Source organism: Bubalus bubalis, chromosome 3, assembly GCF_019923935.1.
Source record: "Bubalus bubalis isolate 160015118507 breed Murrah chromosome 3, NDDB_SH_1, whole genome shotgun sequence".
NCBI lineage: Eukaryota > Metazoa > Chordata > Mammalia > Artiodactyla > Bovidae > Bubalus > Bubalus bubalis.
In genome coordinates, this window is record NC_059159.1 from 100,890,356 (window position 1) to 100,903,058 (window position 12,703).

The window sequence follows — 12,703 nt, forward strand, 5'->3', positions numbered from 1 at the left end:
ATAGTTTTTTGGTCTTGACCATGGAGTCTTAGTCTAAAGGAATCTTGTTATTTCTTTAGAATGATTTATGAAGGCAGAAATGGCTATGGACCTTCTATTAGTGTCATCCTACATTGAGACAGTTTGAGAAACGAAAAGACCAAGGCTTCATCTTTCTTTTTTTTTTTTTAATTTTATTTTATTTTTAAACTTTACAATATTGTATTGGTTTTGCCAAATATTGAAATGAATCCGCCACAGGTATACATGTGTTCCCCATCCTGAACCCTCCTCCCTCCCCATGCCATCCCTCTGGGTCGTCCCAGTTCACCAGCCCCAAGCATCCAGTATCGTGCATCGAACCTGGACTGGCGACTCGTTTCATACATGATATTATACATCTTTCAATGTCATCTTTCTTAATTCTTTTAAAAAATGAGGAATTGGTTAAGAAAGAAACATTTCCTCTCATTAGCTCCCTCTGCCACTTTTCTGTCTCACAGGTAGATAAACACAAGGAGAACTTGGCAGCAATCATGATTACATACCCATCCACCAATGGAGTGTTTGAAGAAAACATCGGAGATGTGTGTGACCTGATCCACCTACACGGAGGCCAGGTCTACCTGGATGGGGCCAACATGAACGCTCAGGTGGGCAATGTGAGAAAATGGTTATGAAAAAAAAAATTGTTTTGTCTTCTTGACAGTTGTCTTAAAACATGACACTGAATTCAGAACAGAGACTGACTTTCTATATTGCCAAATCAAAGTATGTACTATAATTTTACTGAGATTGCAGATCCTGGTGCAGTGGTAAAGAATATCTACCTGCCACGGCAGAAGACACAAGAAACATGGGTTCAATCCCTGGGTTGGGAAGATCCCTTGGAGTAGGAAATGGCAACCCACTCTAGTATTCTTGCCTGGAAAATTTCATGGACAGGGTGGCCTGGCAGATTACAGTCCATGGGGTCGCAAAGAGTCAGACACGACTGAGTGACTGTGCTCATGCACGGGTACGTGCACACACACACACACATACACCTCCCAAGGAGGTCATGAAGTCACAGGGGATGCTGAGGAGGAAGTAAAAAGGTTGAAGGGAAGCAGGCAGTGAGCTGAATTTTCTTAGCTTATTGCAGGGAGGGGTGGGGGGTGACCCCTCTTCCTGAGGGAATTAACACCCAAGGTTTGGCCCCTGGTGGATACTGAACTCCCGTGACCTTGGACTAGCTTCAGTTTCATCAGCATAAAACAGCTGCACATCTCTGGCTCTGAAGGGCTGATCCTGACTACTTGCTGGGCTGTGTGTGTGTAGGCAGTGGTCTGTGTGACGTTTTGCTGTTGTTGTTCAGTCGAGCAGTTGTTTCTGACTCTGCTACCCCATAGACGGCAGCATGCCAGGCCTCTCTGTCACTTAGTATCTCCACGGTGATACCATCCAGCCATCTCATCCTCTGATGCCCTCTGTCCTTCGGTCCTCAATCTTTCCCAGCATCAGTGACTTTTCCAATGAGTCGGCTGTTAGCATCAGATGACCAAAATACTGGAGTTTCAGCTTCAGCATCAGTCCTTCCAACAAGTATTCAGTGTTGATTTCCCTTAAGATTGATTGGTTTGATCTCCTTGCTGTCTGAGGGACTCTCAGGGGTCTTCTCCAGCACCACAGTTAGAAGGCATCAGTTCTTTAACACTTCGCCTTCTTTATAGTCTGTGTGACACGTGCCTTTGAGGGAATACTTTAGGGAGACTTTGGAGGGCAGGGACTCATCATCTTTTAAAGAGTCTTCACAACTCCCTCTCCTTTTTTTTTTAAACCATTTCAGACTCTTTTCATTAAAATTTTTTTTAATTTGTTGTTTTTTTTTTTTCGGCCCCAGTGAGTAGCATGTGTGGTCTAACCCCAACCAGGGATTGAACCAGTGCCCCTTGCATTGGAATTACGGAGTCTTAACCACAGTCCATGGAGTCGCTAGAGTGGGACACGACTGAGCGACTTCACTTTCATGTATTGGAGAAGGAAATGGCAACCCAGTCCAGTGTTCTTACCTAGAGAATCCCAGGGACGGGGAAGCCTGGTGGGCTGCTGTTTATGGGGTCGCACAGAGTCGGATACGATTGAAGCGACTTAGCAGCAGCAGCAGCAGCAACCACTGGACTGCTAGGGAAGTCCCAATTTCAGACTCTTTCTGTTTTTCTTTGCTTCTATCTGATCTCTTTTGAGCAGTCCAGGGATTGTCTATTGATTCAATAGCATAAATGAGTCTTGTAGTTTTTATCACATCCACAATTAGCTCAAACGCCAAAGTGGCAGGAACACCTGTTGAAAGTTGTGGCTGGTACCAGGATGGTCTCAGGAAAACTGTCAGGCTCCCTGCCTCTCTCTCAACTCAGTATTCTCTCAGATAGCCTTCCAGCCCTCTCTATCCACGTGTCTTAAGGGGCCCTTCAGTAAAGTGCATGATATCCAAAGCTGGGGTACTAGACAGGCTGGGGTGAAATTGCCTGTTTCAATAGCAGGGAAAGCTTATACTTCCCCTCCCCTTTCTTGGGGGTGGATAATTAGGAGTTGATGGTATATTCAGATCATACTTTAAAATCTAAATGGTCAATTGCTGTTTCCATAGAAACTGCAGGGCATGCTGCCTGTTGGATATCCGGTTTGATCTGCCATCTAAGGACGTTTCTGTGCACATCTCTTGCCTCTCCTCTCAGGGCAGCAGGATGGCTGTCTCTCCAGAGCACCCTTTCGAGCTCTTGACTTTTGCTTTTGGTTCTTTCCCTTTGTGACAGGTGGGAATCTGTCGTCCGGGAGACTTTGGGTCTGATGTCTCACACCTTAATCTTCACAAGACCTTCTGCATTCCCCATGGAGGTGGTGGCCCTGGCATGGGGCCCATCGGAGTGTGAGTTCTGGGCCCTGGTTTTGGGATGGCTTTGAAGACTGAGAATCAGAGATTGGCCCCACACTCTGTTCTTCTCATCGAGGACTTCAGGTGTCAGGATACCTTCACATGTAGTGTGCCTTTAGGGGCTGGGTGATGAGCAGTGAATGCGGTGCTTTCAAGGAGCTTTCAAGGGGAAGCAAACATAGATTTTATTAATCACAGTGTGTATGGCCACACTCAGCTCCCAGTCATGTATAGACAGAGCAGGTTTATTAACAGAGAAATGAATAGTAAGCTTTATTGGAGCATTATGGGTAAGAATTGGTATATTAGCACCTAGAAGGGTCTCTTGGACTTTAATTTAGACTTCCAAGCAGCTTTATTTTTAAAATCAGCTTATGGTTATATCTGAGGCTCTATCATATAACATGGTGGCTAAAATTGATAACACTATTGTATAATTAAAATTTGCTAAAGGAGTAGAACTCAAATGTCCCCCTGCCAAAAAGAAATTGGATGTAATATTTTGGACACTTTACAGCCTGAATTCTTATTACATCTGAGATAAGTAGGAAGGAAACAAACCTTATTACTAGAAATAATTGGATGAAGTCAGAATAAGACTAAAGCAATATCTCGGAGCAGTTGGTAACTTTTTAAACTGAAATCAAATCATCTCATGGAAATGATGCTGAGCAACCATTTCCTGAGCATCTTCCTTTTTCCCAAAATGTGCGGAAGGGGCCAGTCTTCAGGGATATGGGGAGCCTGGCCCACCTTGGGTTTTTCTTCTTTCCTTTTTGATTCCTGTTTTCTGTAGTAGGCAGCAGGGTCGCAGTGGCTCAGCTGTGGGGAAGGTGGGGCGACTGATGCTCACAGGCTGGCCTGTGATTGTAACCCTATGGGGCATCTCAGCAGCATCCTTCTAAATCCCTTAGATGCCTTGGGAAAGAGTGTGGGGCTAGGGCAGGGAGGGAGAGGGTGTGAGGAGCTGGGATGTCCCCACATCCTCATGAGCCCATAGCTCTGCATGCTGTTCCAGGCTGCCTGCCTCTCCCCAGCTCTCCACCATGGTATTTGTTTGAGCTGCTAGGATGCTGATGGCTGGTGAGCCATGCCTCCAGCAGAGGAGGAAGGAAGGGAGACTTCCTGAACATCTGCCCCTTAGCAGGTGCCAGGTACCTTCCATGTCAGAGTTCCTTTGCTAGGAATAGAGCTTTCTGAGAGGGCCCAGGACCTGCCTGTTTGGTTAGACCAGATCTTTTTAACATCTTCTATATTTGTATTAAAATATATATATATACAGGAAGAAGCATCTTGTTCCTTTTCTGCCTAATCATCCCATCATTTCGCTAAAACCAAGTGAAGATGCCCAGGCTTTGGGGACCGTCAGCGCAGCCCCTTGGGGCTCCAGTTGCATCTTGCCCATTTCATGGGCTTATATTAAGGTGAGGCCTGCTAACGCATGTTAGATGGTTTGGGGGAGTGATGTATGGATGGGGACCTGAGACTGCAGATTCCTTCTTGACTTAAAAATGAAGAAATCCATGATCAAGATGCAGTTTAGTGAAAATTGCCGACAACTTGAGTGGAAAAAAACTGTCCTAAAGAGATCAGCTAAAATTCATTTTATCTTTTCTTCATCAGGCTGTTTTCCTTTGGGTTCTCACAGTGGGTTTAACACCAGAGAAACTGACATGCCAGATATATTTTTCCAGACAGAGCTAAGTACCATGAGTCATATGGATGTTCTGGCCACGTCATTTGGTTTCCTGTAGGATTTGTACAGCCCCTCACAAGGGAAAAACAGTGCATATACTAATTATTACACTTGGTTGAGATCCTGGGATAAATTTTAGGAATACATCTCATTTCGCTTTATATTTCTTGGGAGCCTGGAGGGTAAGATGAAAATAGCAGAAATTCACTTATGTAGAGGTTTTCCCAAAGCTCTTTGCCCTTTAGGGCCTGTGGAACTGTATTCTCGAAGGTAATTAGACTTTATCATAGAACGGGCTTCCCTCTTTTGTGTTTTTCAAAAAACAACAACAAAAACAAACAAACAAAAAACCCAAAACACATTAGGGTCAGAGTTTATTTTATACAGTTCTTATTCAAACTAGCCTGCCCACCTCCTGAGCTGACTAGATCGCACACTGGATAGGAGCACTTCTTCAGCCGGTAATTAGAGCAGTCTTCTCCAGCTGGTTCCCCTCCTGAGAGAAAGCGAGGATCTGGTGAAATAAACCCCAAACTCAGCTATGCACATCTTGCCGGATGACTCTCTGGGCTGGTTGTTATTCTTGAACAGTGTGGCATTTATGATTCTTAATGAAAACTTTCTGGGAAGCTGGGACAACAATTCTGTACCCCAGAGACTAAAACCTGCGTTTTCAAATCATACTCGAGTTGTTTTGCAAATAGCAACAAGAACAATCATCATAAAGGTCTGCTTCTTTGCAAACAGAATCTTAATTCCCAGCTTCCTTTTGGTCTCTGTGAACCTGAGTCATTTGTTATGGAATGTTATTTGGGTTAGAGATGATTTTCCACATATAGAAAATAAATGCCCTAGGACTGGTTTGGCTGTGTGCCAGATACACCAGACAGACTCAGTTTAAGAATGAAATAAATACGGTAGGGTTTCAGCCACCCCTCCTACCTTGGGCCCTTTCTTTTTTCAGGCTGTTGTTACTTATTACCGAGACTCTAGAATTATCGTCTTCTCTCCTTTATACAGTTCTTCTCATATACTCCCTACAGAACTGCTAGATTTCTGCTAAGACTCTCCATCCTCTCCTGGCTTCCCTTGGCCTCTACCACTGGATGTCCCAGCCCACACAAAATCTTTAGGAGATTCTCCCCAAAATGCACTTTCCCAGGCCCCATTCCAGAGAGAATCAATTCATTATAGGCAGGGTAGAACTGGGGCCATAAAGTTGCTCAGACTCTGGTGCACAGGTCCAGAGGCAGAGGCCAAGTCCAGGTCTTTCCCAGCAAGGATTTGAGGCTTGTGAGAAGTGGTCACAGCCCACCTGGCTCTCCAGCAATGCCCAGGCTGCAGCCACGGGCCTTCCTTCCACACCTTTGTTTCTGCTATTATTCTCACCTAGAGTGTCTTCCCCTTTCTCTTTGTCTGTCCAAATTCTACCCATTTTCAAGTTTCTACTCAAGTTCTAATTCTCACTCTGGAAACCCTTCTTTGGCCAACCTGACCAAGCATGTCCTCTCCTATGTTGGACTTTGGTATCCCTGCTTTGTTATTTCATTTGTTTTATATCATTTGTGTGTTAACATATATCAAGCTTCTATCATCTGAGGTGTTCTGCGAAGAAAGTAGGCAGGACAAATTGGTACAGTCTTGGTTTTAAACTCTTTGCTGGTGATGCTATCCCCATAAAATCATAGGGACTTATGAACCACCAGAAAAGGATAAGATTGAGAACCTTTCAGTTGTTAAACATAAAAACCCGAACTATGGACACTTGAAAGACAAACCATACAAAATGGATTCAGAGGGGATTTTGGCCGAGATCCCTCAAGATTCCTGGCAATTATCAAGGCATCTCAAATTCACAATGAACAACCAAACAGAAACTCCTCAAAAACAGTTCTTTTTCTTGGGTAAATAAGGCGATAGTCAGCAGTCAGTTTTTCCCTGTTCTAAGCTTTCTAACTACAATAAAAAACGTAAAATTACTGTTCAAAGAGGGAAACCAAAAGTTATTTTAGGCTTAGAGAAGACTGAGAGATATCTTAGTTAGGATATTTCACTCCCCTGCAGTCCAGAGAGCGCTGGGGAGCTGACTTCCTTTCATCTGGGGATGTCTTTGGTTAGTGTCCATTGGGTCTCCATGTTCCATGGTTGATGACTATTTTTTCCTCTATTGCAGATGATGGGAGGCAAGGGCCTTAAACAGGCCACAGAGATTGCTATTTTGAATGCAAACTACATGGCCAAGCGATTAGAAAAGCACTACAGAGTCCTTTTCCGGGGTGCGAGAGGCAAGTATGAACTTCAGCCTATATTCACTTTGGCTTTTTTTCTTGGCCAAACCAAGTTTGACCTAGTGGATGTGACTTGCAGAAGTGGGTGGGAAACTTCTGTTTCTCAGCATATACCAGAGTAAAGCCTTGAGGTACTGGAAATAACTTCCATCTAGTAAACAGCTTAGGGATATTGGTGGGGCTCTGCTATGCACTTAGTCTCAGGACAACTCACAACAAGGACCACACCATAGAGAGACATATATGTAAATCCCATGAGCTTCTTACCTTCCCCTTGGCCATGAGGATGAGTGGAATAATTCTAGTTGGGAGAGCCTTCTGGGAGGAGCCTTTTGAGATAAACCTTGAAAGGAAGCACAGCAGAACCCCAGTAAACAGAGATATAGGAGCAAGCTAGAGAGAAAGGAGTTGTCTGAGTCTTGGGTGGGTTGAAGGATGGGATAGGAGGAGAGGGAGCAGACTATAAGGCAGGAGAGGTAGCATGGGCCTTGAGGAAGGCTCTGGATTCCACCCTTGGGCTAGAAAGGTTTCTGAGCAGGGGAATGACAGGATTAAGAGGATGTTAACATCATCAAGACAGTGGCAGAGGATGAGCATGCTGTTAGTAGAATCAGAGGACTTATGTACTAGTTAGTTGAGAGTGAAAACCTTTTAGAGAAGCCTCTGTAGCTTATCATTGGCGAAGGAAATGGCAACCCACTCCAGTGTTCTTGCCTGGAGAATCCCAGGGACAGAGGAGCCTAGTGGGCTGCCGTCTATGGGGTCACACAGAGTCGGACACAACTGAAGCGACTTAGCAGCAGCAGCAGCTATAGCTTATCATAGGGCGTCCCTGGTGGCTCAGAGGTTAAAGTGTCTGCCTGCAATGTGGGAGACCTGGGTTCAATCCCTGGGTCAGGAAGATCCCCTGGAGAAGGAAATGGCAACCCACTCCAGTATTCTTTCCTGGAGAATCCCATGGATGGAGGAGCCTGGTGGGCTACAGTCCACTGGGTCGCAAAGAGTCAGACACGACTGAGTGACTTCACTTTCACTTTCTTTAGCTTATCATGGAGGGAGGGAGACAGAGATGGAGGGACTAGGTCTCCCTGGAAGTGACGGGAGAGGCTAGCGCAGGTGGACTTGCAGAGGTGTGGCCCTGGGCACAGAATCTGAGAGCAGACTTTTCCTTGGTGAGACCAAGGAAACCATATTGAGAAACCAGAGCGAAACCTCTCAAGCAGATGGCTGCATGGAACAGGTGCAGGAAAAGCAGCACCTGGTGAGGGGGCACCTGCACTGAAGCAGCATCAGGCTCCCCACGTCCCACCCCCGGCGTTTCCCTGGCACCCATCCTTCCTGCCTCTGCTCTGGCCACACCTCCTCCCTGAGGCTGCCCTTTCCTTTCCTTGTGGTGAGAACTACTCCTCTTGGCTCCTTCCACCACAAGCAGTCTCCCCCTCACTCATCATCAGCTCGCTCCTGCAGACCTTGAGCTCCGCAGGGGAGGCTGTGGCTGCCTCAGTCCTTGGCGTCGTGTCAGCACAGCGCACAGTCAGCACACGTGGGTGGTCCTGCGTGACATGGAGGCACAGCTGAAGAGCAGGTGGCTGGCCTCTCAAGTCTTAAAAAGAACCCATGCCTTTCACAGTTAGGAAGCCTTCTGTCACCTTTGAAAGCAGTTAGGGCCAGCAGCAAGGCAAGGGCCAGCTGGAAAGGGCCTGAGACATGGACTGAGGTCAGGAGAAGGCAGACACTTTCATGGTTTGGGGGCTTTAGTGTGAAGGGGGCAGGAGCTGCTGCAATAGGATGCAGCTTCATTAATTTTTAAATAAGAGAATAAGGTGATTTCAAGCTGCCAGGGGAAAGGCTGTGAAGAGGTGAGGGTGAAGCTACTGTAGAGGGAATAATAGGAGAGGCATCAAGTCACTCTGGATGTGGTAGGAGGGGTTGCCCTGAGAGTCAGGCGGGCAGGACCTGCCTGTGGGTGCGGATCGGAGAGCAGGGACCGCTGTGTGTTGAGCCTGGGGCAGAGAGGGCAGCGAGCAGTCAGTAACCAGTGTTTAGTCCCAGGGCCACAGCAGCAAGGCCCTGCTTGTCTCTTGGCCTGTGTGCCTCTCCATCTGTGATCTTTAATTTAAAGACCGATCTTGCTTTGTGAATATGTATCCACAAGGGTGGTTCCAGAGTTTGAAAATAGAAAAGAACTAAATAATCAGGAGCTCTGGTTAGCATTGCTCCCCAGAGAGGAGAAAAGAACGTTGTGGGCAATATGTCTCTAAGCAACACAATGAAATGCTTCTGAAGTGGGTATTAAAGAAGCTACAAGAGCTACTAATTAATTCAAATATAGCTCCTGTGCTGTGAGATGCATCCTGCTTCTGTATTGGCCTTCAGGATAGCAGCAGTCTTGGTTTTGTCTGGCTGTATAAGTCACGTGCATGTGCTCAACATGGAAAATTTGGACAAAGAAGTTTGAGGAAGAAAATGGAAATGACCCATGGTTTCATCAAGCAGACATAACGGCTTAATATTTTGTTGTATTTCTTCCCACCATACTTTCAGACAATTGAGCTTGTATCTTGTTTTTTTAAACTTTATTTTATATCATGATCATTTCCCTTGTCATTAAATGTCCTTTGAAAGTGGCCATATCCATTCTATGGTATGTATCATGGGTCAGATTCTATGGGGTTCCCTCAGCACCACCACATTATTTCTAACAATGCTGCAATGAATATCTTTTACTTAGGTTTTTTTTTTTAACACCCCTGATTATCTACATAAGTTAGAGTTGTAGAAGATAAATTATCTCAGGCTATGAATGCATTTACGCACTTAACACGTTTGACCTTGCCTCCTCCCAGATCCTTAATTCAAACTTATGTCACACTAACAGCCTGTGAGTGACCATGGCCCCAGGGCCCAGTGAACACCAAGTGCCAGGCTGGGAACACAGACCAAGCCCAAAATGTTTTTGCCAATGTGATGCATGGAAATAATCTTTTTGCTTTAATTTACAAGGTATAGGGTACTTTTTCCCTAGTTGTTAAATTATTTTTTATTTAATACGTCCTTGGGATTAAGTTTGACAACTTCATTGAGAAAGAATTCACGTACCATGCACATCACCCACTGAACTTCAGTGGTTTTAGTGTGTTCACAGAGTTGTGAGATGCAAACCTGAGTTCCTTGGAGTGAGAATGAATGTGGTGTGGACCGCACGGGGGGAGATGGTACTTGAGGAGAGGAGAGTGAGTAAGCTAGTACCGATCAGGCGCCTGCCGTGTGCTTGGCAGCGAGCAACTGCTAGGCAGAGGCTGTCCCAGGAGGCTTGTAACACAAAAAGATGGATGAAATTTCCATTTGTTTTGACATTTTATCCCAGAATGAAATAATGAATTGTATTTCTCATCCCAAGCAGAAATACATTGGTGATTACAGACTTTATTACCCAATCCCAAAGTTCATGAAACAAAACTTGTCTCTTGTTTGGTCTGGTAAACACATTCATTACACAATCAGAGGTTTGGTATTTTAGGGCCTAAAAAAGAATGATCACTGTACCTCCTGATGGCCCAAAATAGAAATGTCCTTAATAAACACTTTGTATTCCAGGATGTCTAATGGCAATATTAGAAGACCATTACTCATCTTAATCATATTTACCAGCTCTAAATAAGACTGGAATTATGGATGACTGTGAGGCAGTAATTTTAGTGAACTACAGGCCTTCCTCCCCCACCCCCCATTTTTTTTTTTTTTGCAGAGCGGTAAGACTTGGCGAATCTTAGCTCTCCAACCAGGGGTAGAATCCATGCCCCCTGCAGTGGTAGCATGGAGTCTTAACCATGGGACTACCAGGGAAGTTCTCAGGCTTCCCTTTATGAGCCATTTCTTTGAGAGATCTGAAAATACCAGCCTAACTTGTTGACGCTTAGGGTTTTGTGAAGCAAGGAATTTATAGGCAAGAATTGGGATGGGGAGCAGTGGTAGTATTTATTCTGCAAGGATGAGGAAAGGAATTGACTCAGGTAAACAGAGGCATTTTGAAAGGAGGAATTGAAGATGTTTACAAGTGTCTGCTTATGTGGGAGGCTAGGCTCACTGTCTGGTCTAAACAGAGTTCTTGTCAGTGGAACAGACCATTTTGTTAGTGTCCCAGTGTTTTCTTTATGTTTCAACTTCTTAAATGCTTATCCCTTTCTGATCTTAGACAAATCTTAACTCTTAACAAGGAAATTCTTGTCCTTGAGGAGTTTTCCTGGTGGCCTTTATAGGCTGGTGGACATGGGCTTCAGAGGCTGCACCCTTGCAACCCTGGCTGGGAAGTGACCTCCTGAGGCTAGGGGCCCCACCCACCTGACCTCATTCCCAGGAAAACTGGCCTCTTGATGCTGTTTGTTGTGGTCCCTGGATTGCAACTGAAAAGCATGACTGAATGTCAATTGCCCACCCAAGCTTTCTAATTAGCTAGTGAGTTCCATTTATTTCTAGGCACTCACTCTGAGGATGCAGGAAAAGTAAGCTCCAGTTTTGGGAAGTCTTATCTTTCTGTAGCACTTTCCCAGGTCATCCTCAGCCTTGTAAGATAATTCATGAGGGGTTGGGAGAGGGATGTTCCAAGCATAGAGCCAAGCCACTTTATTTTGCTTTTCTATCATCTCCTACTCCCATCCCTGGCTTCTTTCTTTGCTCCGTTGACTTGTTATCTTTTCAGACTCTCAGTTATAGTCATGGTTAGGCCCTGAGGAAACATCTACTCACTGAAAATTAAAACTTGCACTAATCAGTTTATACAATTTCTACTTCAGATTCCTCTGACTCACCATATGCCATAGAAGATTTGTATATCTTTTCTCCCTAAAAACTGCAAACAAAGATGATCATCTAGGGGTCTGCTGCTGCTAAGTCGCTTCAGTCGTGTCCGACTCTGTGAGACCCCATAGACGGCAGCCCACCAGGCCCCGCCGTCCCTGGGATTCTCCAGGCAAGAACACTGGAGTGGGTTGCCATTTACTCCTCCAATGCATGAAAGTGAAAAGTGAAAGTGAAGGTGCTCAGTCGTGTCCGACTCTTAGCGACCCCATGGACTGCAGCCTACCAGGCTCCTCCGTCCACGGGATTTTCCAGGCTGGCCCCCAACAGACATGAAGTTTAAATGTCACCCCTTTTCAGGCTCAAGTAGAGAGAGACAGAAGAGAGAGACGCTGAAATCCCACTGACAGTTTCCATTTGAACATATTAGAATATGGATTTAGAAAATAACATCTGAACCTCATTTTGGAAATGGAACTCTTCCCAAACCACTTGGCTGTGGCAGGGGCCTCTGCAGATGAAGTCTTGCTTTAGCAGCGCTGGGCTGGGCTGGGCTGGGCTTGATGGGGCCTTTCAGTAACTGAACCTTTGCTTGAAAGACTGTGCTGTCTGCTGGCCAGCAAGAGAGACTCCTCCCCATCATGAGCCTGTCTCCTCCTCCCCTCCTGCCAGCTGAGTGTTCCGCAGAGCAGAGCAGAGCAGTGAGCTCCATTAGCCTTTTTCTTTGAATTGTTGTTACAATGCCAGGGTGGCTTCCAGAACCTCAGAAAAGAAGGGTTGAAGCTCAAGGCTTGGCTCCCCAGTTGCGGTAGCATAGTGGGGCATTTAGGATTCCTGAAATTAATAGTTGATGAGGAGTTAAATAATTTCACAGTTTTCCCCCTGAATATTCCAGCTGGTCATTTCTTTAAGGCACTTGTTTTTTTCCCTCTAGATTTGTCTACCTCTGAATACATTTTTCTCCTTTTGAACCATACTCCTTACAATTGAATCCTCATCATTGTTAGAAAGCTTGTTTTAAAGATATGT

The 12,703-nt window shown here is 45.3% G+C and overlaps 1 protein-coding gene across 3 annotated transcripts in view; it reads left to right on the forward strand.

Moving 5' to 3' along the window:
• The window catches only part of GLDC (glycine decarboxylase), an 88,582-nt gene that overhangs the window by 68,664 nt on the left and 7,215 nt on the right, over positions 1 to 12,703 (forward strand). For all 3 annotated transcript variants that reach the window (XM_044939901.2, XM_025281541.3, XM_006076448.4), the window contains 4 exons: positions 483 to 632; positions 2,775 to 2,887; positions 4,176 to 4,317; positions 6,763 to 6,874. In XM_044939901.2, the coding sequence (XP_044795836.2) occupies positions 483 to 632; positions 2,775 to 2,887; positions 4,176 to 4,317; positions 6,763 to 6,874 (517 nt within the window). The remainder of the gene's footprint in view (positions 1 to 482; positions 633 to 2,774; positions 2,888 to 4,175; positions 4,318 to 6,762; positions 6,875 to 12,703) is intronic.